The sequence below is a fragment of the Heloderma suspectum genome, chromosome 2 (assembly GCF_057233095.1).
Source record: "Heloderma suspectum isolate Gila_16-S chromosome 2, 16-S_ref, whole genome shotgun sequence".
Classification (NCBI taxonomy): domain Eukaryota; kingdom Metazoa; phylum Chordata; class Lepidosauria; order Squamata; family Helodermatidae; genus Heloderma; species Heloderma suspectum.
Window position 1 is genome coordinate 213,471,635 of NC_139459.1, and position 26,468 is coordinate 213,498,102.

Below are 26,468 nucleotides of genomic sequence, written 5' to 3' on the forward strand. Positions count from 1 at the left end.
TTCTTGTCTCTCCTTGCTATTCTCTGGAACTTTGCATTCAGTTGGATATATCTTCCCCTTTCTCCCTTGCTTTTCGCTTCCCTTCTTTCCTCAGCTACTTGTAAAGCCGCATCAGACAGCCACTTGGCTTTCTTGCATTTCTTTTTCTTTGGGATGGATTGAGTTGCTGCCTCCTGAACAATGTTACAGACCTCCGTCCATAGTTCCTCAGGCACTCTGTCTATCAGGTCTAATCCCTGAAATCTATTCCTCACCTCCACTGTATATTCATCAGGGATATGATTTAGGTCATACCTGAATGGTTTAGTGGTTTTCCCTACGTTCTTCAATTTAAGCCGAAATTTTACAAGAAGCAGCTCATGATCTGAGCCACAGTCAGCTCCAGGTCTTGTTTTTACTGACTGTATGGAGCTTCTCCATCTTTGGCTGCAAAGGACATAATCAATCTGATTTCGATATTGACATGGTGATGTCCATGTGCGGAGTCGTCTCTTGTGCTGTTGGAAAAGAGTGTTTGCTATGATCAGCGTGTTCTCTTGGCAAAACTCTATTAGCTTTTGTCCTGCTTCATTTTGTACACCAAGGCCATGCCTGCCTGTTATCCCAGTGATTTCTTGACTTCCTACTTTAGCATTCCAATCCCCTATGATGAAGAGGACATCTTTTTTTGGTGTTGGTTCTAGAAGGTGTTGTAGGTCTTCATAGAACCGATCAACCTCAGCTTCTTCGGCCTCAGTGGTTGGGGCATAGACTTGAATTACTGTGATGTTGAATGGTTTGCCTTGGATTCGTACTGAGATCATTCTATCATTTTTAAGATTGTACCCCAGTACTGCTTTTCCCACCCTTTTGTTGACTATGAGTGCTACTCCATTTCTTCTAAGGGATTCTTGCCCACAATAGTAGATACGATGGTCACCTGAATTAAATTCGCCCATGCCTGTCCATTTTAGTTCGCTGATTCCCAAGATGTCGATGTTCAATCTTGCCATCTCATGTTTGACCACCTCCAGCTTACCTTGATTCATTGATCTTACATTCCAGGTTCCTAAACAATATTGTTCTTTACAGCATCGTTCTTTACAGATTTACCGATACGTTCTTTACATTGTTCTTTACAGCATTTATCCAGAGGTAATTACATAGTGCAAAGGGAGGATGTGTCAGGGTGGACACTGAGCCCATAGAATCCCAGAGTAGTTCTGATTCTGAGGAAGAGCAGTCGCTCCTGGGAGAGGAGCGCGCTCTGCTTTCCCAGGGCCCACAGCTGACGGAGATTCCTCCCACCAGCATTCCTAGATTAGAAAGTAGTCCAGGGAGTGACCGAGCAGAGATAGCAGACTTAGTGGATGCGCGACGCAGACGCAGAGAGCGACGCCAGATGGAGGGCGCGGAAAGGAGGTGAAGTGTCAGGTTGGCACGCAAACAACGGCTGCGCCCAGAGGCTCCAAGGGAAAAGGGGAGGGACTCTCCCTAGTCCTTAAGTTCAGGGGTCTGCCAGTAATTCCCTTTCAAACGGGGACCAACTGTTCCAACTTAGGGCATAGGTACTGTGCTGCTCAGATCTAGTTGCTACCTGTAGAGTTGTTAAGTTGTAAAAGAAGAATAAAGCTTGGAAAGGAATCCCTTTGTCTGTGTCTGGACTTGGCTACTGGATTAGACTGGGAGAGGCCTCCAAGGAGCCCTTGACAGGCTGTTGCCTTGGAATAGCTCCATCAACTGCTGCACCACAGAAATAAGAATGCCAAGAAGAGGGAAAATAATAGCAGACAAGCAGATCTAAGTAACAGTTTGCCATTGGAAGTTCAAACCACAGCTTGTATTCTTAGGCTGCAATCCTAAAGACATTTATAAGGGGGAAATCAATACATTTAGATTTACTTCTGAGTAAACATATAGGATTGCACTGTGAACTATGTTAGTGCAACCATGGCTTGGGTGCAATATCTGAATTTATCCTACCTGGTGTGCTGAGTTAACAGCTTCTACGGCACAGTTTTCAAATGTGTTGCCAATCAGAGAATCAAGTTTTTCAAAGTCTGCATGGGAACTGCAGTAGGCTTTGATCTGCTGAACTGGAATTTCCTGTTAGAGAAAAATAAAATAAAAACAAAGCACTATCATAGATTCCAGATATCTATGTTTATCAGAAGAAGAAAACATGGAATAGAAATATATTTAGGGTATTAAAAGAAAACCAAGGACACTTTCTAGTATAGCACTTTAAATAATGTCAAATTATTTTTATTTATGTAACAAATATGCCTCTGCTGCTTCAAGTTGTAAAATACACATGATATAGAAAGTCTCTTCAGTTCTCTAGGCAACCTAGTTGAGTGGACCAAGAGACAGATCTATCCTATCTTCTAACACAGGGGTGGGCAACCTTTTCGGCTACTGGGTAGCGAGTTGGTGGCCCTGCACACAGGTAAAGCCAAATATCTGGTCTCTGGCCAAAACTATACATATAATACCTTTGAAACTCTTTGTTCCCTGAAAACAACAAAATTAGATGAATCCTTAGCTTGATATAATGAGGGTAGAAAAGGAAAAGTCACTGAAAGATGCTATGTAACATCATTTCCAAACATAATAATGGGACCTACCAGGAGCAGAGTAACAAAGACATTAAGAGTTCAATGTTCACATGTACCCATATAAATCTGATACCAGTTTTCATAGCTTCACATGGAAAGCTCGGCTAAATACTATTTCCATATATCTTGGTACCTGTTTAATTCGGCCTTGCATATCTATAATTAAAGTTTTCTTCCACTCCTCTGTGAAGTTCTTATTCAGAAAGTTTATTTTCAAAAATTGATCCCACACCTAAAGAAGAAATACAATTTCAGGCAAAAGCAAAGCTGGATCTACATGGCAACCAAATGTGAAGCACTTTCATGTCTAATGTGGATTTTCATTAAATCGGCTTTGGTCCGACAGGGGCACATGAAGCAAAAAATGTGGAGTAAACACTACCTTAAAACCTGTTTTTCACCAGTCAAACTGCACTTTGGTGGCAGCAGAAAAGGGTAAATCTGTGGAACTCTGAATCTAGTAGCAGGGAGTTCCTTAGGCCCTGAAATTTAAACATGGCTAAAAAATAAGGGATTGTATTGTATCTGTCCCTTCTTACAGATACATGGTAGACACAATTTGAGTGGAGCCTCTCTATGCCATCTGGATTCATGTCTCTTGGTCACCCTGCCTCACGGACAAGAAAACAGGTGCTTAGATCACTCTAATCTAGGCACCTGCACATATTTTCCCTTCCTCTTGGTTTCTCTTTCCCCTTTTTCCTTTCCTACTCTATTTCCTGTAGGAATACTGAATAGATGTTCAGGGAGCTGTGTGTGTATAATAGATGTCCTCTTGCTATGCTTCACCTCTATGCCCTCTCCCCGCTAGTTCCCCTTGAACTGAACATGCCTAGGGTAATCTCAAGCCCAAAAGAAATATACATGAGTTTTACATCTCAGCTCTGCATGATCTCCCGCACACAAGTGACAGTGTTGGGTGGGGTATTACGAGTCCAAAGAGGTCATGCTAAAACTCAAATGTCTATCCCAGTTTCAATTGTCCATGAAATTGTCTGTCCCAGTTTCAATTGTCCATATGGGGGGGAGGGGGAGGAATGGTATGCCCAACTCCACATTGTTGAATGATGATGACACCAGGAGCTGCTTTGGGGCTGCCAATCAAGATATCCAAGGATCCATGCTACAACATGTCTGCAAGAAAACTAGGAGATATTTAAAGCTCCCAGCTATCCACCTTAGAGCAAAGGGTGTGGTTGAATTGAAGAGACCGATTTTTCATGAAATGCTCTTTTCAATTCCCTTCCCGAACTGGCATCAGTAGGTGATCTCAGTGTCAGAATCCAGATCCCTGACTTGAGACAAAAGCCTTATTCACACATTACTCACGGGTAGGGCCTTACCATGGTGAAGCAGGAACAGGGCTACGGTTTTAACCCGTCTGATGTCCCTAAACTGAGCATGGTCATCTGTGAAGGAATTTGAACACATTAGCGGCTGCTTATATGTAAAGGCTCCACATTGATTGGGATACCCCCACAACCAGGTATCCTATTCGCATGGAGCCCCTACATGCAAGCAGCTGATTTTGGGTTCCTTTGCAAACAACCACACGCAATACTCGGAAGATGGACACCAGAGAGGTGATGTTAGAGGTGGGGCTAAAAGTGCATCCCCACTCCTGGTTCAACAGAGAAAAGGACCTCTATGAAAGTAATGCATGAATAGGGTTATACTCTTCAGAATTTGCAAGAAATTATTGAAGTTTTCCAACAGAATAACAGAATCAGAATCATGGGATTATCCAGGAACCCAGGAAATGCAGTTTCCCCAAAGTACCTGACTACATGTTCTTGGATCTGCTACAACTGAGAGGGAGGAAAGTGAGTGTAAGATAGAGAGCTCTCACCAACAGGTAAGCGGGTTGGAGGTAGGAATGTTAGAGAATTCTGCCACGGATCCCAGGGAGGCCGAATTCCAGTGAATTCGGCCCCCTGGAATCCGTGGCGGAATGGAGCAACCTGCCCCACCACCCCGCGAAAGCCCTGCTTAACAGAGCCTACCTGGCTGCAGCTCCACTGCTGGCAACTCCGGCAGCTCCAGCCGCTGCCAGGCTGCGGCCGCAAATGGCGGCCACTACACCAGCCGCCATTTGCATCTCTGGCAAGCCATGATAGGCTATGTAAGTATCTACGTAGCCTATCACGGCTCAGAGCAGGGATGCAAATGGCGTAGGTAAGTGACTTTCGTACATCCCTAGTTGGAGGGCTCACAGACTGGGGCCAGAAATGATGAGTAAATTTAGAACTCTCAACATTTTCCCCCCTAGAGCATTCTCCACTTTCGCTCATAATTACCAGTCTCAATCTTAACCAAGTCTGAGGGGGTTTGTCCATCTCTAATGATGATGCCTTTGGCTCTGTATATGAAACAGTCTTCAGGGCTGCCTTTTTTCTAGAAGGCATTGAAAGCTTCTTTTGGATCTCAGTTCTTTGGGGAAAATTTATGCACCTTTTTTCAAGCTTTAAGCAGGTAATGGGCCAGGTAAGGAAGGTGTCCTCTTTACACAACTGGACTGTGCTGCATCTGGTCCATTTAATGCCAAAGTATCTGTATGGGGTGTTTTAGTCACGGTTTTGGAAGAGGGCATGTTCATGGCTGCAAAAACCTTCCCCACCACATGGCTTTAAATCTAGATTCTCTGACAGTGTGCACCTGATAGGCACTGCAACATTCAAATCAGACCAGCAACTTAGTTACAGCTGGCAGTAAGAGGTGGGAAGGGCCACCTACCAAATATGGAGGGAAGGAGGCAGAAAGACACACCAGATAGACAAGCAGAGCGTAACTGATTTAAGGAAGGGAATTAGATAAGTATGCACTGCTAAGAGCAGCATGGCTAAACTTAGAAAAGGGGAAGGAAGGATGTTTGAAGGTGAGATAGGAAAATGATGTGCCAGTATTATCTTCCCTATTTTATTTATTAAAGGGCACAATCCTATGCATGTTTGAACAGGGAAAAGGCCTACAACTCCCAGCATGCCCCAGCCAGCATGGCTGACTGGGGCATGCTGGGAGTTTTACACCTTTTCTCTGTCTAAACTTGCATAGGATTGCACCCTAAATTAAAGACCACTTACTACTCAAGATCTCAAACCAGTTAACAAACAAATATAACAAAATAAACACAAATTAAGGGTGCAGTCCTATCTAGATAGGCGGCTGCCTCTGAACTTGGAGGTGACTGCCTATCCAAAGCAAGGCAGGAGAAGCATGGGGGCGGGGGAATAATTCCATCCTTGCCTGTCCTGCCCTGCTTTTTCTGCTAGACAGCTGATTGCGACTGTCTAGCTGCGGGGGGTGGGGGGTGGGGGGCTGAGTGGGAGAGGAGGCTGCTCTATGACACATAGGATATGTCTTACCCACAGTTCCGCTCTCCCCGCCCTGGAACACCCCCAGCCTCACTCCTTTTCAGCCGCTCTGCACTCCTCTTCAGAGCACGGAGGATGGGGCTTCTCCATGCTGTCTCTGAGGCAGCGTGGAAGTGGGGGGAGGTCAGTTTTCCGGGAACCGACCTCGGAGTGCAGGCTCCGAAGTCGGTTCCCGGAAAACAGCATATCCTATGGCCGTCTAGCCACTGTCTAGCGGCCATAGGATTGCTCCCTAAACATCATAAACACTAATGTTTATACCAACTATGTCCTTATCTGGACAGAGATAGCCTAGCTACAGTTATCCATGCCCTGGTAACCTCTCATCTAGTTTACAACTAGTTTACTGTAAACAACTAGGTTTTACTCTGGTTTTATTCTGGTTGTATTGTTATATTGTGGTTTTAATGTTTTTATATTTTATAATGTTTTACTGTGTGCTTTTTGGTTTTAATTTTTGTGAACCACCCAGAGAACTTTGGCTACTGGACAGTATAGAAATGAAATGAAATAAATAAAATAAAATAAATAGAGGAAAATAGTATAGAATTCCAGAATACAAACCCTAAGTTCCACTGGAAAAGTAAACTCTATGTTATGACCTGAACAAGGTTTCAGCAAATGTTGTGATAAAACTCTCCAAAACCAGTTCCTGGTTTCTTCGCAAAGTCTGTGGAATATTTTGGTCATTTCAGTACTTTGCATGTTTTCTTCTCCTGAAACCTGTTACCCAGAAAGGAAAGAATTACACACTGTTGAACAGAAGAAGCAACCTTTCACTAAGGTACATAAAGAAGAGTGAAAGTCTAGCAAAACTTTAAGACCATTAACAAACTTTTTTTTTAAAGTTGTAGGAAGGAAGAGTAAAGAGAACTGGAAATATACTATAGCTCTTGTTGGTGTTCCATATTCCTTTTCTCTAGCCAAAGTTATTTAGGCAGTTGTTGGTGGCTTCTATTTGTCTAGTACCTATGTAATGCTGCTCTCTGCAAAAGGAAAGTTTTTTACTGTGAACTCCCGTTTTCTGTATCTACTAGAGGGTATTCCATGACCTTCAGGTTAGGCCCTCCCACTGGATGACAGGCAGGGTCCAATCTAAATGATCCTCTCCAGGTGGAGAGGCTACCTGCTTAGACCAGACTGGAAAAGCCAACAGCCTCTCAATTCCTGACAAGGAGAACACCCTGAACAGCACTAGGAAAAAAATTAAAACCAAAAACAAGTGCAAAGGCACCTACGATAATCCCTTGAAAACGGAAAACAATGGAACAATATGGACTGAAAAGAACTGACCCAGGAGACCTGTCTGCCGCTGCACATATGTGCCAGAGGCAGAAACCTGTAAGGGAACATAGCTACACCAGCTAGCCAGTGGAGGTGGAATGCCCTCCAGAAGTTACAGAGAACAGGAATTTACGGTAAGGAACTTCCCTTCTGCATCTTCTGGAGGGCATTCTCATGACCTTCGGGATGCATCAAAGCAGTACCTCCTCCGGTGCGACAAATGGTGTAGCAGTCAGTGTACACGCACCCTCTGCAGCACCCAGCTGCCAAAGGCCACATCTGCCAATGAGAAAATACTAATCTTGTAATGTTTAGCAAAGGTTTGCAAGGAAACCCAGGTGGCTGCCCTGCAAATCCTTTCCATCAAGGCATTGCCCCTGAATGCTGCAGCAGTGGCCACTCCTCTGGGGGAGTGTGCCATGACCCCTGCAGGCAGAGGCTTTCCCAGGGATTGGCAAGCCAATGCAATACACTCTCTCAACCACCTGGAAATGGTAGAAGAAGAGGCCTTCTTGCCCAAGGAATTATCCTGATGTGAAACAAACAAAACTTTCATCCGCCTAATGGCAGCCGCCCTATCTAGGTAGAAGCAGAGGGCCCTATGCTTTATTTATTTACTTACTTGATGTCAGGGTGGACATTGAGCCCATAGAATCCCAGAGTAGTTCTGATTCTGAGGAAGAGCAGTCGCTCCTGGGAGAGGAGCGCGCTCCTCTTTCCCAGGACCAACAGCTGACGGAGATTCCTCCCACCAGCATTCCTAGCTTAGATAGCAGTCTAGGGAGTGACCGAGCGCGGATAGCAGACTTGGTAGATGCGCGACGCAGACGCAGAGAGCGGCGCCAGATGGGGGGTGCGGAAAGGAGGCGTAGTGCCCGGTTGGCGCGCAAACAATGGCTGCGCCCAGAGGATCCAAGGGAAAAGGGGAGGGACTCTCCCTAGTCCTTAAGTTCAGGGGTCTGCCAGTAATTCCCTTTCAAATGGGGACCAACTGTTCCAACTTAGGGCATGGGTACTGTGCTGCTCAGATCTAGTTGCAAACGGTATAGTTGTTAAGTTGTAAAAGAAGAATAAAGCTTTGAAAGGAATCCCTTTGTCTGTGTCTGGACTTGGCTACTGGATTAGACTGAGAGAGGCCTCCAAGGAGCCCTTGACACTTACAATATTTCTATACCACTCCTCATCAAAAGATTTCGGAGCGGTGAACAACATGATAAAAGAATAAAACAACAGGTTAAAAGAGTTAAAACATAAAAAAGGCAAAAGACAAGACAAACCCCAACAAAGTGAAGTTTAACAAACCATGGCTGGTCGTGCAAGGAAGGCCTCTCGAAATAACAACATCTTCAGGAAGCGCCAGAAGGAACACAATGTTGGCATCTGCCTGATCTCTAAAGGCAGGGAATTCCACAGGCCAACACGCTGAAGGCTCTTCTCCTGGTGGACTCCAACCGGGCCATGGGTCCATGTGGAACCACCAGGAACATGCCCTCTGATGACCTCAGTGACCAGGCAAGGTTGGTAAGGAAGGAGGCAAGGCGCTCTCTCAGGTATCCTGGTCCCAAGTTGTTTAGGGCTTTGTACACTAGTACTAATACCTTAAACCTGGCCTGGTAGCAAATAGGCAGCCAGTGCAGTTCCTTCAGCAAAGGAGTTACATGCTGAAAGGGGGCAGCTCCCGACAACAGCCGAGCTGCTGCATTCTGCACTAGCTCCAGCTTCCGGACCAGCCTTAAGGGCAGCTCCACATAGAATGCATTGCAGTAATCCAGTCTTGAGGTTACTAATGCCTGTACCACTGTGCTCAAGCTCCCTGTCCAGGAGAGGCCGTAGCTGGCAAACCAGCCAAAGCTGGTAAAAGCATATCCAATTTGTGCCATGCCTTTTCCTGGAGATGCACTGGCTTGGGGCAAAATGAAGGCAAGATGACTTCCTGCTGATGATGGAAAACTGAATTTACTTTAGGCAGAAAAGAAGAGTCCATTCTGAGGACAACCTTGTCCTGGTAGAATTCACACAGCTGGGAATCAGATGACAATGTCCCAATTCAGAGACCCATCTGGCTGAAGTGATGGCTACCAGAAAAACAGCCTTAAGAATCAGGAGATTAAGAGAACAAGTAGCTAGAGATTCAAAGCGAGAAGCCATCAAGGCCCTAGGCACCCAATTCAAGTGCCACATGGGAAATCCATGAACCACCAGAAGATCATGGAGTGCCACCCCGCTCAGAAACCTCTTCATTAGCAACAGACTCCACCCCCTGTTGCCCAACACATTATTCAGAGCCACACCTGACATTTGAGTGTGCTGGTGCTCAGCAGACCTGCCTGGAGAAACTCCAAAGCTCCTGACAGATCATAACCTCCCAGTACTCTGCCTGAGCTCCAACACCAGGAAACACCTTCCAAGTGTTGTTGTACTCTGTTCAGAACCTCTTCCAAGTAGCCAAGGTGTCGAAGCACCACTGCTCAGCCTCCACACATGCAGTCAGAACATTTCCAGATGAGGATGGACTAAGAGACCCTGTGAGATAAGGTCTCTGCAAACTGTAAGGCACCAGCTCTCCTGGACCAAGAGGTTCACCAGATCTGGAAACCATGGCTTCCTGGGCCAATGGGGTGTGGGGTGTGGGGCACCAGGATCACTTCCAGCAACAACTGTGGGCTGGTTGGGGCATCCACCCCACCACTTCTGTGCAAGGATTTCTTGACAGGAATTGAGACACTTGGGTGTTTTCTGGTGTGGCAAAGAGATCCATTGATGGTTGCCTGAAACACCTCACTAGCCAAGGGTGGGTCTTCTCCATTCTGCATCTGCCTGCTCAGCCAGTCTGCAATCTTGTTGTCAGTCCCAGCAAGATGGATGGGTGTGGGAGAAAGAAGATGATTCTCCACCCAGTGCAGGATCTCCAAGGCTTCTTCCTTGTTTAGCCTTCTTGATTTTGTGCCTCCTTGCTTGTTAAGGTAAACTTTGGTAGATATGTTGTCCGTCCTTATCAACAGGTGGTTGCCGCTGATCTGATTTCTGAAATGCTGAAGTGCCAAGCTTATGGCTCTAATTTCCAAAGGTCTGATGCTGAGCAGTGATTCCTCCATCAACCACAAGCTCTGGGTGGCCCAGTTTTCCAGGTGAGCCCCCCACCCCAGCAGGCTGGTGTCCATCATGATTACAATCTTGACTGGACTTGCCAAGCTGACTCCTGTGGAAAACCTGTGGGGGGATCAGCTACCATGACCAAGACACCTGAAGAGCATGAGGGAGAGAAACCCATAAGTCTGACTTGTTGGCAGTCACCTCTTGGCAAGGAAGTAACACCTCTGTAGCTCCCTACTGTGTAGATAAAGATTCTGGGAGTTGATGTCAAGCTGAACAGCATTGCCCTGTACTGGAAATGTCTTTCCCCATAAGCAAACCTCAGGAACATCTGAAGACAGGATTGGATAGGCACAGCCAGGTGGTCTTCCAAGTGCTCCAGAGAAGTCAGGAAGCCCAGCTCTGAAATGGCCACTGACATGAACTTGAGCATATCCATTGTAAAGTGCTTGTGCCTGAGGAACTTGTTGAGCCATTTCAAGTCCAGGATCGCTCATACCTTCCCATTATTTTGGGGAACTAAGAAAATAATAGAATAGACCCCAGATCTCCACTGGCCCAGAGGGACGAGATCTATTGCCCCAATATCCAGAAAATGACTGAACTCCCCAACATAGCCTCATGCTTAGAGGGGTTTTTGGATCTTGGGGAGGCCAGAAACCTGTCCCTGAAGTGAAAGGCAAACTCCAGGGCATATTGTCACCCCGTCTCCCTGGCCCAAGCATCTGATTTTGTAGTTTCCCAGATCTGAGCATAGTTGAGAAAGCTGTGGCTGCTGTGAGAAAGGCAAATTCCATATTCAGTATCATTAGGAAAGGAACTGAAAATAAAATTGCCCATATTGTGATCGCTTTCTATAAATCTATGGTGTGACCATACTTGGAATATTGTGTACAGCTCTTCTCGCCACAACTAAAAAAAGAATATTGCAGAGCTGGAAAAGGTGCAGAGAAAGGCAACCAAAATTATTAAGGGGCTGGAGTAACTCCCCTATGAGGAAAAGTTAATGCTTACTTTTTTAAATAAGGTGAGTAAGTGAGAAACATGACAGAGGTGTATAAATTTATGCATGATGTGGAGAAAGTGTATATGGATATGTTTTTTCTCCCCATATCATAATGCTAGAACCCAGGGTCATTCAATGAAGCTGAGTGGTGGGAGATTCAAGACAGACAAAAGGAAATACTTCTTCACACAGTACATAGTTAAACTATGGAATTTCCTTCTACAGGATGTAGTGATGGCCACCAACCTGGTGGCTTTAAAAAGGGATTAGACCAAGGGTGTGGAATCCTTGGCCCATGAGCCTAGTAAGGCCTGCAAGGCCTCCTCCTGTAGCCCCCAGAGGACCCTCTCCCAAAAGCTTTTGCATACCAAAGAGACTCCCCTTCAAGGTGACATGAGTGGTGCAAGGAGCTGGTTTCCTTGGAAGCTGTCACACTCCAGGCCCCTTGAAGTGACAGTTCCTGGATACTCCAGGCATCCCTCACCTTTCTGGAAACAGTGAAGGCTATGTGGAGCTGGCTCCATCAAAAAGCACCACTCCAACCAAGTCACATGGAGCAACTTGAAGAGGCAGTTCCTGAAGGAGCAGCTCCTGTCGCCATTGCAGCAGTGGTGAAAAGGGAACTCTTTGGCGCTGTGTGGGCTTCTTTATGGATACAGGGGTGTGCGCGCAAGTGAATGGTGTGTGTGCGTGACTGGGTTGGTCATGCCCATTTTGGGCTCTGGCCATGCCCACTGCTGGCATGCACCTCTTGGGAGGTTTCACAGGCAGCAATCCAGCCCTCAGGCCAGAAAAGTCCCCCACCCTTGGATTAGACAAATTAGAAGATAGAGGATAAGGCAACCAATAGTTTCTATATATTACCTGTCAACACTAGTTGCTGGGGAACACAAGTGGGAGGATGCTACTGCACTCATATTCTCTTCGTGGACTTCCTATAGGTACCTGGTTGGCTACTGTGCAAACAGAATGCTGGACTAGGTTGCCCTTTGGTCTGATCAAGCAAAGCTCTTATGTTCTTAGCTCACAAAGGCTAGATCTGCAATGCAACGCTATTTGAGACAAGCAGTTTTCCTGAGATGATCGTAACAGGGTTTGACCAAACTCAGCCTATTAACTTCCTCTCCCTCAAAGCTTTCTTACAGTCCTTCTCCCACATGGGCTGACATGGTTTGTGAGAAATCAGACAGTGGTGTAGATAAATGTACAAATGTGTAATATACAGAGAGATGCTCACCTCCAAAGATGCAAGTTCAAGGATCCTTGAAACAATCTCAGCTGATGTAACTGGTATGTTGTAATACTGTAGCATCTGGGTGTTGTTGCATATCATCTGATGAAGTCTTATGCAGACAGTCACAAACATGTTCCAAGTGTCCTGCTGTGGCATGCTAAATTGTGGAAGACTTTAATTGCTTTTGTAATATAAAGGAATTGGATTCTGTATAGGTAAATATATGTGCATAACAAACAAACCCAGAGGATCCTACTAGTGGTGTTTCTAATTCAAGCTTCATCTGCAAGATTCTATAGAGTGAGATACGTTCCCCTTCATCCTATTCATTCTCTGTAGGAAGCTGAACAGTCTATAATGCTGTGTGAACAGGCAGCACATGAAAGTCACTGAGAGCTTTTTCAGTGTATAGGCCACTTCTCCTATTTCTTTTTTCATGGAGTATACCTGAAAAGCTATGTCAAATAGGCCTTACCAAGTGGCAAGTGTTAGAACCATGTAATGAAATTAAAGAGTAATGACTCAGCAGGGCCAGATGGCACTCATCCAAGTGTTCTTAAAGAACTCAAATGTGACATCATTGAACTTTTGACCATCTGCCTTCAACTGAAGAAGAAATCTGGAGCAAGGCCTATCAATCTTCTACAGACAACCTATTGTCTGTTTGGAGTACAGTAGCTCTGGATTACAAAGAGTTATCTGTGAGGGGCTGGTGGGAGAATTATTCTGCCTTTGGCAGAGGCAGGACTAGAAGGTTTGTAATCCCTTACATTTCTAAATGAGTTCATGGAAACACTATAGCTGCAGCTTAATGTACTGGATTTTGTAACAGTCCAAGGCATACATATTTCCATGTATTTGATAGCATAGGCATACAGAAGCAAATTGGTAAAAAGGTTATCTTATTAAAGATAACATTATCATGCATATAGAAGGACAAGTCTTGCTGAAGAAGAATCAACATGGCTTCTGTGAAAGTAAGTCCTGTCTCACTAACCTTTTAGAGTTCTTTCAGACTGTCAACAAGCATGTGGATGGGGGTGATCCAGTTGAGACCTGAGCCCTATTCAGGCATTTAATCTGTGTATAAAGTAGACATGTGACGAGAAGGAGCGCTCTATCTCCACCTCCCTCCTCACATGTTTCCATTGCTCTGTACTTGTGGAGGGCAACAGTCTGAAGAGGAGGGCCGCCTGTATCTGTGGAGGCCCTGGTTCATCCTGGCTCACAAGGGGGTGGGGTAGAGGGCTCCCTCTCCATATGTGTTTACTTTATACACAGATTGAATGCCTGAATAGGGCTCTTCTATACTTGGACTTTCAAAATGCTTTCAAGAAGCCTTTCACCAAAGGCTCCTGAGTAAACTCCATCATGGGACAGGTACTCTTATGGATTGATAACTGGTTAAATAACACCAGGCATAGAATATGAATAAATGGACTGTTCTCACAATGGAATTATGTCAGGAGTGCCTGCTTGGGGGACTGCTGCAAGGACCCAACAAAGGGCCTTCTGCCAAGGTACCCCCACACCTGGAACCAGCCTTGACAAAATACCTTGGGTGGGAAACAAAGGGCCATACACAGATTTCCACTTATCCGCCAGGTCTTTTCATGCTTCCCTTCCTACAGCAACCTCTTGTGCCATTAAAAAGCTGCTTCTGAAAGCCAGAAATTATCAGAAGGAGCATCCAACACAGAACAAGAGCTGTAGTTGGCATTAAAAAGGTCTGTCAAGTTCCTGTGGGTGTTACAAGTGCTCGCTGGATTCTGGCCCATTTCTTGGGAAGAAAAAGAAAAGCTATTCTAAGCATACAGGATCTGTTTCTCATTTAGTGGGGTGGCAGAAGCCTTACTTTAGCTGCACTCATACCCCTGGAAGCATCAGTCTCTGAGTTCTCCCCATTTTCCAGTGCTGTTTAATAATGGGCTGGGACAATGACATTCTACCTCCTTTTCATCCTTTTCAGCAACAGAAGTGATATAGCAGGGGTCCCGAAACTTTTTGGGTTGGAGGGCACATTGGGAATGTTGAGTGTGTGTCATGGGTGCTTTCACAAAATGGCTGCCATCGAGGGGGCTTGTCCATTCATAAAATGTCTATCGGTGAGACTAAAAGAAAAGTTACTCTCCCAGGGACCTAAGTACAAGGCAGAGGTGGGTTCTGAGCTCCAAAACACAACTCTTCTGAACCCAAATAAAGATAGTTCTGGAAACACAACCTTCCAGTGGGGGAAAAATAATTTTTTAAAACCTGAAGAAATAAAATAAAAATCAGGAGGGCATGGAGACTGGTGGGCACCAAGAGAGGTGTCCTCAGGCACATTGGTGCCCACAAGGCAGCATGGTGGGACTCCAGTGATATATATTAATCATGGAATGGGGGAAGGAGCGAAGGGATCTGTTGGTCAACCCCAACCGTCTCCACTAGCCCATGATCACAGAACTCACTTCAGTGGAGACTGGAATTTACATCCTCAGTACTGGGAAAGCAGAGTTAACAAGAAGAAAGTCTACATTTTAAAAACTAGGTCAGGGTTAAAATAAGTTCTAATCAAACTGTTAAACAGGGTAGTCCTCAAAGATTCTGTTATTTCAGTAGATCGTCTTCCAGTTGAGCAATTTATAAGGACGGTATACACGTTTTTCACTTACCCATCTTGTTTATCACGGAGGATGGACAACACTGTCTTCAGAAGTTTTACTACCTCCTAAGGATATAGTGACAAAAATTAGATCAGAGAACCAGGATATCTCCACAATCACCTTGTCTAAGTGCCAAATTATACAATGACCCTATTCAGACGCACATTGGGCAGGGTGGTTAGGCTAACCATGCTGCAGGGCGGGTAGCACTAACCACCACAAGACCCCTTGCCACACGTGCAGCTAACCATAGCCTGCAGTGTGGTTAGCCTAGCCACTCTCTAACCACCTTCCCTCCTGCAGTCCTCCAACCACTCCATCACGCATCCCAGCAGCCTCAGCAGCTCAAAAGCCATTACAGGAGTGGGGCCGCTGATGGCTGTTGCTGGCCATTTTCTTCTTTCTTGCTGATTCCATTGCAGAAATAAGCAAAAAATAAATACAAAAGGCAGAAAATTGTGCAAAAATCACCATATCGCTAAATGCGCATTTGCGCAAAATCGCTGTATATCACTAAAACACACATTATCCTCGTATATTGCTAAAATGTGCATTTGCACATGTGCGCAAAATCACCACACTGCGGGCCATGGTTAGCTGTACGTGTGGCAGGGTCTCTCTCAGTGATTAGCGCTAACCACCCTGCAGCATGGTTACCCTAACCACCCAATGTGTGTCTGGACAGGGTCAATATTTAAGGATTCTGTTGCAGATCTGATCAAGAAATAAACTTGTTGCCTGTTTCTACCTGTATCTTGTAACTTACTACTTCGTTCCTGGGTTTGCTCAAAGAAGACTCTCTGGTATACTGTATTTTGGATTTTCCTCTCTCTGTTTGTAGCATCATAGCATACTATAATTCTGAGTGACTGAAATGAATCTGGTATAAAATATGCTGCCTCAATGAAGGCTGTTCAAATCAAAGGACCTCCAGGTCCCTTCAAATGTAATAGGGTTATAACTTTGGTCAGGACTATCAAGATTCTATGTTTTGCAGAACTCAGCATTCTTTATTTTAAACTGGTAAAGTCTTGTTTACTGACTGACTTGCTACTGCAACTAAGAGGAATATTACAATGTGTGCTGAACACAACTACATTTTATACAGATTTAAAAAATAATTTAAAAAAATCAGAACAAACCCAATTGTTATAATATGTGATTTTCTCATTCTCCAGTCTATAAAAAGTTCCTAGAAGGCAGTCCAGTGGATCAGCAGGAAAGTCAGAAATAAATTCAGCCAAGTCCCTCAGAGGTAGCAAAGAGAACCATGACCTGAACAGTGCTCTATCTCCTTTCAGCAAATGCTCCTTTTCTTTCATTAGTCGTAATAAAACCCTGCAAAAAACAGATAAAGCATTTCAATATACAGAGAAGAATGGCAAGTACACCAAAAACTGAGCATTATCAGGAAGATTATTGATTGACAGAAGGACACCCCCCCTCCCATTCAACTCTAGTCCTAGCAGTGGAAAGGATTTTGTAAAACTCTGGTCACTCCCGGCAGCTTGCTGCCAAGGTTATAGATACCAAATTTAATATTTAAAGAATATAAATGTAATATTGAGGCTAACCATCCCATTCCTAGAATGGCATGAAGATCTCTCTTTTCTCAATTTGCAGAATACTCAGAGTGATTTTATAAAAGAGTTTTTATGTCTTAGTTGTCCTTACTGGATATTCCAATATTGCCTCTAGCTACAGCAGGTGAAACTAAATGCTGAATAATAAAGTGAACACAGCAAACGACCTGGTGAAGTTGTGGTTCTAGCAGTAAGTCATTAAAGAAAATATTAATTGATGACCACCAATGTGGTGCCATCATCCACTGTAATTAAGTACAGGGATTTTTCTTCAAACTGCTGACAGGTACAATTACTGCTTTTTGAAGAGGGCTCCACAAACACAATCCCAGCAGCTGGATTAGGGAGGGGAATCCTATTTGCCGCATCCATTTGCAACAGCGGTTCCTCATTGAGCTAGGGATATGCACACAGTAGCCTGCGTTTGCACACATATGCCTCATAGCTCATTGGGTCACTTTTCCATTAATAGTAATATCATAGAGCAAATAAGGGATATAGGTATCTTGAGACTCTTTTTTCCACTTTGCAACTATTAATCTGAACACTTCTGTTCTCTCTACATAAAAGCTAAACAATTATGTCAACTGGAACTGACCATTTAGACAACAGGTGGAGGAGATGCTCTGAGCAACTCTCCCTAGGAACCAGTAACAACATCCTCTGCTAGGCAGCAAGTTCCAACAGATAGAATACTTCCCCAGGGCCAGTGCAGCCTGGACAGAACAGCAGCTAGAAGAACTACAGCAGCAGGAACAGTAAGAGGACAAGGGAAGGACTGTTCCTGGTTTCCACCATCTCTTGTGCCTCTCTTTACTTCCATAAGTGAGCCACTGAGACCATCAAAAGGCTGGAGTCAGAATGGTGCCTAGGTGAGGAGCCCCAGTTCCTAGCAACCCGTAACACCATCTACTGCTTGGCAGTAAGATACAGGGGAGGGATACTAGAGGGATCTGTCCTTTGAAGTAGACATTTCAGGTATATGCAAGGGCAAGATTATTTCCATCTGCTCCTAGTCATTTATTTGTCCCTGTACTATCTGGTATTACAAGAATTACAAATTGAATAGTTTTGATGTTGAAACAGACAAACATGTCTAAATGTTTTCCTGTTAAGCAGAAATTAAGGATCTATTTCTATTTGACATTTTCTGTTTAACAGTTTGGTCTGTTATTTAATTGTAACATCTTTCATGTGCACTTTATGTATTTTGCCTGCTATACTTTATATTGAAGGGCTTATCTGGCTCTTTAGTTTTTACTGCTTGTGTAATGTGTATGTGTGGGGGGCACAGCGGGGGGGCTCTAGTGATTAAGCAAGGCATGGATGGGAGAGTAGAGCCATGCCAACACTTATGTGAAAAGACGTGGGTGGCATTATCATGGTGGAGACTGGACAAGCCATGTAAGGAGAAGGAATATTATACATGTTCAAACTATTGTTCCTTCCAGTCCCCTTTCCACATTTCAATGACCAACAAAGTCTGAAGATTCTTCTCTAAATGCCAGGTTTGAAAATATAAAACAACTGCCATGTAGTATATGATCCTGGAAGAACATGCTCTGGATATGATCTTGGTTAAACAGGCATGTATTCTAAAGACATGACTGGGCAAAGGGGGCAACTAACACTCTTCCAACTATGCCCTCCAGATTTTTAGGTGCAGCATCCTTTTCAGGTGTGGCTCAAGATTTCATGACTACTATGAAACTACCTAATGTTCTGCTACACCTGGGTCAGGTTCAAGGACCAACTGTTGGGCAAATCTGATAGCAAGTGAGCAGATAGGCAAAAGGTCAAGCATGGTTCTATCAGTCCAGCAAGAGGGCAGTTCAAACCAGGAACAGCCAGTGAGCAAGTAGAGCTAACAAGCGTAGTATTACCAGTCATGAAGGAGAGTTCCAAGAGAAGGGTCTGAGGTATGGTCAAGGTCAAAACACAGGTAAGCAGTCCAGCACATACACAGTCCAAACAGTAGAGTCCAAGGGTCAGCAGCACATGAAGCAAGGTCAGGGAAGCAAGGGTCCAGGGCACTAGAACGTGCATGCTCATGCATGCTGGCTCATGAGGCACCCCAATCCAGCTCATGCAGCCTCTTGGAGTTCTTCCAGAGGGTGGGGCTTAGGCTCCAACCTCACCCCCTGGAAGGGCATCCCCCCGCTGTTATCTTCAGCTGAGATGGGCAATAAGAGTGGGGATTCCCCTGCTGGCGTGCATCAAAGTCACAGGGGTGCAGAACTAGTTATGGATGGGGGGATGGATGACACCCAGCCAGCCCTCCATGGACTGTATGCTGTCAGGTGAGTGTGGCCACACCTACCTGACATCATTTGCTCTCTAGCCTACATGCTGGGTGGATCTTTCAGGGACCACAATTTGCTGCACATGGGCTTTCCGGGTTAGGGAATTCCCATGTGCAGTAAAGCTGATCCAACCTAGTCTCCATCACTCCTCTGGTGGAGGAGCGATGGGGACTAGGTTGGCTCTGCCCTGGCTTTGCGTACCCCACCTCCTTCCCACAATGGGGGAAAGAGTCAGCGCATGTGAAGGAGAAGTGGCTGAGTCCCCATCACTTTTCCAGTGGAAGGGTAGAGGGGACTCAGCTGGCTTCACGTGCTCCACCTCATTAATCTGGCCCTCACCCAAAACTAATTCTACACCCCTGCACTATAAGCTGAGGTAAGCTGTTTTTCTAGTGGTAGAAAGTCTAAACTGAAGGTTTAAATGCTGGGGCTTCCAGAGCCCCACCCAGGACTTAGCTGCATCCCAGCAGAGGCTTGTACAAGAAGTGGGCCCCACTCATGAGGAGTCCTTTACTCATGAGGAGCCCAGCTCTTGATTTGATTTCACCTCTGGGTGGCAGCCTGTGCCTTCACCATCTGATACCAGCATGCTCTAGGGCTGGGCAGATGCTTGGTCCCCTCCTCAGACCCTACAGGGAATGTACAGCCCTCAGAGCCCCCATCTTCAGAACCCACCAGTAATGGAGGACCATGTGTAGCTTCCCCGGAAATGTTCGGGGTGTCTGTAGTGTGAGGAGGATCCAGAAGGTTACTGGACTCTGTGATATCTGAATCTTCATCCACAGAATCATCCTGGCCTGGGTCAGGCATGACAGCCAGGAACCTGACACCAAAAATTACCTCTGCCTCAACACATTTGGCAGGGCACCCATTTGATCTTGTTTTGTCTATGGACCAGGAGGAAGGCGATCTGTAGATGAGGGAGCCTGTAATGACTCCCTTGTGATGGGCAGATATTATCTGGTACATTTTGGGCTGCAGATTCCTTCTGGCCTCCACAGGGATGGGGGACCTAGTAAGATGGTCTGCCCATGGAGGCTTATGGACCTGAATAGATTCCTGAAGTCACTGGGAGATTTCCTTGCTGATATGGCTGGTTTCTCTTTGGAATAAAGAGATTACTTCGGCCATCGATTTGATTGCTCCTAGACTCTCTCACCTGATTTGTGGAGCTCATTCAACTGTGGTATACTGAAAACCTGAGGTTAATGAAAAAACTGAGTCAACAGCTAGAGCACAAATGGCAAAAGAATTGTGCCAAATATGACTGAATCCAGGCTAGAGCCCAGGTTAAGGCCTGTTCTGTGACAATGATGATGTTGAAAAAAGCGTATTTTTCAACCACCATGGTGTCTGTTCAATGTTTGCCAACAGAACCCTGTAGTTAGAGATCTAAAACCTGAGCTACAAGAGTAGAGTGAGCCCTCAGTAATGTAACCATTTTTTCTCTACATTTGGCAGATAAAATTTCTCATATCCATTTTGACTTGGACTCTATAATTGTAGCAGAGTCAAAGATAGATCCATCCACTGAGTTGTACACAGTTGTTTTCAGTTGTACAGCCTGAGGACATGAGCAGGTTGCTTGGAGGGTTGAAGCCTACCATCTGGGCTCTGGGATCTTGGTACAAACCCCTTTTGAAGAAATATACCCCCATTCAAGCAGGTTCAAACAGCTACTATCAAATCTCCCATTCTTGGGCAAGGTGACAGGGTGGTAGCATATCAAGCTCAGGTCGTTTGGGATAATATTGATTACTTAAATTAATTTCTGGCTAGGTTTCTGGCTATGTTTTGGGACAGAAACAGTCTTGGTTGGCCAAGTGGATGACATGTGCCAAAAAATAGAAAGTGGAGTGCTTTGGATTCTCTTGGATCTTTCTGTGGCTTTCAATACTATCCACCATGGTATCCTTCTGGATCACCTTTCTGTATTAGGGCTTGGAGACACTATCTTACAGTGGCTCTGGTCCTTTCTGAAAGGGTGTTCCTAGAAGGCGGTGCTGGGGAACCATTTTTCCATACCATGGCCTTTTGTATATGGCAAGTCTCGAGGTTCCATCATGTCCTCCATGCTGTTTATCATGTACATGAAACCTTGGGAAGGGTCATCCATACATTTGGGTGAAGTGTCATTAATATGTTGATGAGATTCAACTATGCTTCTCATGTCAAACACACCTAATCCCACAAATACTATGGAAACTCTGGACTGGTGTCTAGAGGCAATTCTGACATAGATGAGAGTAAACAAGTTGAAACTTAATCCAGACAAGATGAAGATGCTATTGGTTGAGAATTCTTCTGATTTGGATAGAGGTATTCAAGATGTTCTGGACAGGGCTGCACTCCCCCTAGAGAACCAAGTATGTCATTTTGGGATTCTTCTGGACCCAGCACAAACAGGCACCATTAGTGACTAGAAATGCTCTTTTTTTTACTAGCTTCAACTTGTTCACTAACTGTGATCTAATCTGCAAAAGGTCAGCTAACGTCAGTGACTCATGCCCTGATTATATCCAAGTTTGACTACTGCAATGTACTCTATATGGAGCTCCCTTAAAAAAACAGTTGAGAAATTACAACTGGTCTAGAATGCTGGCAGAAGCAGTCAACTCATATTACACTGATCCTACATCCATTGCACTGGCTACCAATCTGTTTCTAGGCTTAATTCAAAGGGCTGGTATTGATGTTCAAATGTCCTAAATGACTTAGGATTGGGTTGTCCAAAGGACAGCTTATATCAGGGGTGCACAACCTTTTCAGCGTCTAGTGCCACATGTGATCATGGCTTGGAGACTGCACACACACATTCATGCACATGCACTCCAGTGATTTTGGTACAGATCATTCTTTTCTTGTTGGCAGCAAGGAAAGAGCGATCTGTATAAGGATCTCTGGGGCTGTGGAGAGACTTCTTTCTACCCACTTCCCAGTGATCCTAATGCAAATTGCTCTCTCCTCACTGCAAAGAAAGAACCATTTGTATCAGGATTGCTAGGGGAGATAATGTGGTTGAAGTGGGGGCATCTGTGAGGGGCTATAATCCAGGCCTTGGTAGGGTTGCATGCAGCATCCAGCCTGCAGCTTGTACACCCCTGTCATTAGTTAAGATCAAACTGCAGGATACCATGGACAGGGTCTTTTCAGTAGTATCTTCCATGGTTGTGGCACTCTCGCTCCAAGTGAATCTGATAGGCCCCTCTCTTACTCTATTTAGACATGCTGTGGAGACCATTCTGTTCTGCAAGCCTTTCTGTGGGTAAGTTTTCCTGTTTCTATGCTGATGCCTACATACTGCTTTAAAACTTTTCTGCTTATGTATTCTCTCATGTACCCTTAAATGTTCTATACTATTGTTTTTTCTCCTATTGTAAGCCACTTTCTGGAGAGTCTGAAGCTGTGCTGTGACTAATCAGGGTGCATAAGGTCCCCCAACTCTGCAAATTCCCTGGATGGTAATGTACGAGGAGATGGTCTCAAGGGTACACTGACTTCCTTTTATCCAGTAGAGGCACGCGGCTAATCTGACTGGGGTGGTGGAGAACAGGTCAGCAGAAGTGGAGCCAAGGGGTCACAGGAAGCAGAACAGTCTTTGAATCCCCAACAGACAGCAACCCAAAGCACAGAAAGGAAGAACTGAGGCACATGAACTTTAAGACTGCACATGCAAAGAAGGGGGTGGGGAAATCACAGCCACACAAAAGCACTCCTTTGGACCCAGATTTTCTTGTTCCAGAACCAACTCCATTTCCACAGAGAATCATGAGTGAACTGGTGGAGGGGGCACACAAGCACACAAAATCATGATGCTGCCACTGCTAATGATGACATCCTCATGACCACACAGCTAGGCCAGCTCACAGCCATAATGGGCCCTGGGGTAGCCGGCTGTAGTGGGCCTTCTACTCTGCCCCCAGTACTGAACTTACACACAACATACACACAGACACAGAGCGAGAGAGTCAACAATGTTCAGTAATAACATAAAAACCTCTTTCACCACATAGTAGAATCATCTTCCATGCTTTCCTAGAAGCAAAAGACTTCCATCAATTCCATGGGATGAATGTTTTAAATACTTGACTATTATTTGATAATATCTGAGCAATTTGTGACAATTTTGACTAATCCTATTAATGTAACAGCGTACCATGTCTATGCAGTGAATTCTCATACTGGTGACTGGGACAATGCAGAGTAGGAAAAACGTGCTTATAAACACATTTTATTTGGAATGTTTTTTAAAGCTAGTGTAGGTTTCATCATCTCCCAAAGAAAATACATTCTGTTCTATGTTAGAGGGTTAAGCATAAAAACAGGAGTGAGTGCAGCTCAAATACATAGTCTTTCCAAAGGGAGGTTTCATGGCATTTGCTCTATAAAAAAATTCAGGTATCATTTTACTCTAACGCTGCAGTTCTATATGCACTTTCCCAGGAGTAAGCCCAACTGAACACAGTGGTGAAAGTAAACATGCATTGGATTATGCTGTTATATCTCCTGGTTTAGAATACTGAAAATACATGTTCATATCAAACTCACAATCTATAGCTAGACAGCTTAATGCACTGACCATAACATTTTTGAGAGAAAGATAATTATACGAACGCATTGCAACTTACTTCTGATGGCTGGTTTGTTCCACTTTGTTGTTCCTATATTCAACAAATGGAAGGCCTTCCAGTCTTGCCCACTTTTCTTCAGATTCAAGTTGAGTTTTATTTTGATAACCTTCAAAGTCACCAAATAGATGAAGAACTGGGATTGTCCAAAGCCAGTGGTGATTTTTTTTTCCAATACAGATATGACAGAATGCAGTCAAATAGTTCCCCAAGCTGAAAAAGAAAAGAAAATCTAATCAGGAAAAACTGAAGTGCTGCATTAAACATACCTGTGCATAAAACTAAAGGTAAGCAGTAGTTCATAGGACAGGTAGCACTGCATTTGGTTCAGACATCACACACAGACCACATACTACTTTTATATTAATGATGTAGAAATATATAGCCCTCCATGTTTATAAATGGAAAAATACCATAATTTATTCCTGTCAGTTCTGCAAGCCAGCCACACAATCACACACAATTATCGTGGTTGGCTCTATTTTTCTCCTTCTCTGTATAGTGACCGAAGCATATAAAATATAAAGGCCATTGTAGAATAATAACTTTTAAAATGTAAGCACAAGAGCCAAATTTCATGACTATCTCTTTCCTGATATCCTGTATAAAGTTGTGTCAGGACCTGCTGGGATCTGTGTGCAGCTGCCTCATGTGGTGAACCACTGAACTGCAGGTAGCAACTTCTCAGTGGAATACCCTCAGGCTGTGGACTGACTCCACCCACCGAGTCTGGCCATTGGATCCTCCTGGACAGGAAGGAGAATAAAAAGGTTTCTTGTTCCAGTTGAGCCTTGCTTGAGCAACAAGGTCTTTCTGAGCTTTGTTGTACGCCTGTATCATCGGTTGTTCTTTGGTCATTGGTTCTTCTTTGGTTCTAGCTTGCTCCTCAACCCTGCCTCTTCGTTTGTCGTTTTGTTCTGACTTGCTCTTTAGTTCTGACTACTGCTGTTGCCTCACAGCTGTTGGTTCCTGCCAGCCCTAACAGTTTGCTTGAGTCACAATACAAGTCATGAGCGGGAACAAGATACGTCCTGTCTCAGATAGCTCCACAGACCCAGTCCTCATACAGATTCTCCAGATCTTGTGCAAGTATAGGCAGAGGTATGGTACTTGTGGTCTGAATGCCACGTGGCACCCTCAGTCTCTGTGGTACCTCTGATGATGGGGTCCTCTGGAACATGGCTGCCCTTTGCTCTCCATCCACAGAGATTTAGTGGGGGCCATAAGAAATTGCAGGGCTTTATCAGCCAGGGCTGGTTTTTATTCCAGATGTAATCTCAAGCCTGCTGAGTGTAGCTCAGTATGTCTTATGGGAATTTTGTTCACAGGGGCTGCCCTGGTGTGGGCCTCCCTATTACTTGAACAGGATGGTGAATGTTTTGAAGATGTCGATGATTCTGTGCAAGCCCTGAAGAGTCCATACAGAGGAGATGGCCTTGCAAGCCCTGCATCAAGGGGGGTGGAATATCAGGATGCTGCTGAATTCTACTGATTAGTAGCCAGTACAGATTGCAATGAGGCTGCTCAACACTTCCATTTCCATGCAGTCTTAAATTCTGCCATCAGTGATAATCGAGCACAAGTTGCTGTCCCCACCATTTTAGATTGATTTATTCAACTTCACAGCCAGACTGACAATTGTCTGACAGAACAGACCCCAAAGGCACATGGGGGAGCTCCTCACTCTCTTTCTGTCCCATAAGGTCCACTCTCAAAGCTCATTGTACAGCTAAACTGCAACCCATTCAGCTGATGGCTCCCAGGCCTGGCTCATAGAGGCAGAGAAACTACAACAGCTCTGTCTCTACCGTGGCCTTTCATTTTGCTGCTGTCTTCTTGGCTAAACTCCAACAACTCAGGGCCAGGAACCTGCATCCCCAACTGTTCTAAGGGGAGCCCAGCTGGTGCCAGCACCAGTACACCCACCCTTCTTCATCCCTGTTCAGATCCACTATTGAAAAGGAATACTGAAAGCAGTGGCAGCTATGACAGCAACAGGAGCCTCCTCCAATTTCATGGATTTGGACTTCTCCGAGGCTTCATATGCCTGGATAGAAAGGAGTATAAGAAGGCGTCCTATTCTGGTTGAGCCTTACTAGAGTCTTTCTGAGCTTTGGTCCTCATTTCTGACTTGTTTGTCAGTCCTGCCTCCTGCTGCTCATAGCCCAGCCCTGACAGGTTGCCATCCATCCATCCATCTATCCATCCATCCATCATTCCATTCCATTCCATTCCATTTCTATACCGGCCAATAGCTGAAGCTCTCTGGGTGGTTCACAAAAATTAAAACCAAAGAGAACACAATAAAACAATATAAAATATATAAAACATTAAAACCACAGTATAACAATACAACCAGAATAACACCTGGCAGCAGTGCGGGGATTTAAAATACAGATTTAAAACAGCAAAGCTAAAAGTCTAAAAAGCTAAAATGCCTGGGAAAATAAAAAGGTCTTCACCTGGTGCCAGAAAGAATACAGTGGAGGTGCCAGGCGAACCTCACTAGGGAGCTCATTCCACAGCCGGGGTGCCACAGCAGAAAAAGCCCTCCTCCTAGTAGCCACCCGCCTCACTTCCTTTGGCATGGGCTCACGGAGAAGGGCCACTGAGGATGTTCTTGAGGTCCAGGCAGGCACATATGGGAGGAGGCGATGCTTCAGATAACCTCACCCCAAGCTGTTAAGGGCTTTGAATGTTAATACCAGGACTTTGAATCGGGCC

General features: G+C 44.9%; 1 protein-coding gene across 5 annotated transcripts in view; it reads right to left on the reverse strand.

Annotated features, from left to right (window-relative positions):
- Positions 1-26,468, reverse strand: part of LOC146353923 (E3 ubiquitin-protein ligase RNF213-like) — a 208,397-nt gene that overhangs the window by 147,042 nt on the left and 34,887 nt on the right. For all 5 annotated transcript variants that reach the window (XM_084837681.1, XM_084837679.1, XM_084837677.1 and 2 more), the window contains exons 9-15: positions 23,745-23,957; positions 16,373-16,568; positions 15,240-15,295; positions 12,589-12,742; positions 6,533-6,691; positions 2,731-2,829; positions 1,963-2,085 (exon numbers count right to left, since the gene is read on the reverse strand). In XM_084837681.1, the coding sequence (XP_084693807.1) occupies positions 1,963-2,085; positions 2,731-2,829; positions 6,533-6,691; positions 12,589-12,742; positions 15,240-15,295; positions 16,373-16,568; positions 23,745-23,957 (1,000 nt within the window). The remainder of the gene's footprint in view (positions 1-1,962; positions 2,086-2,730; positions 2,830-6,532; positions 6,692-12,588; positions 12,743-15,239; positions 15,296-16,372; positions 16,569-23,744; positions 23,958-26,468) is intronic.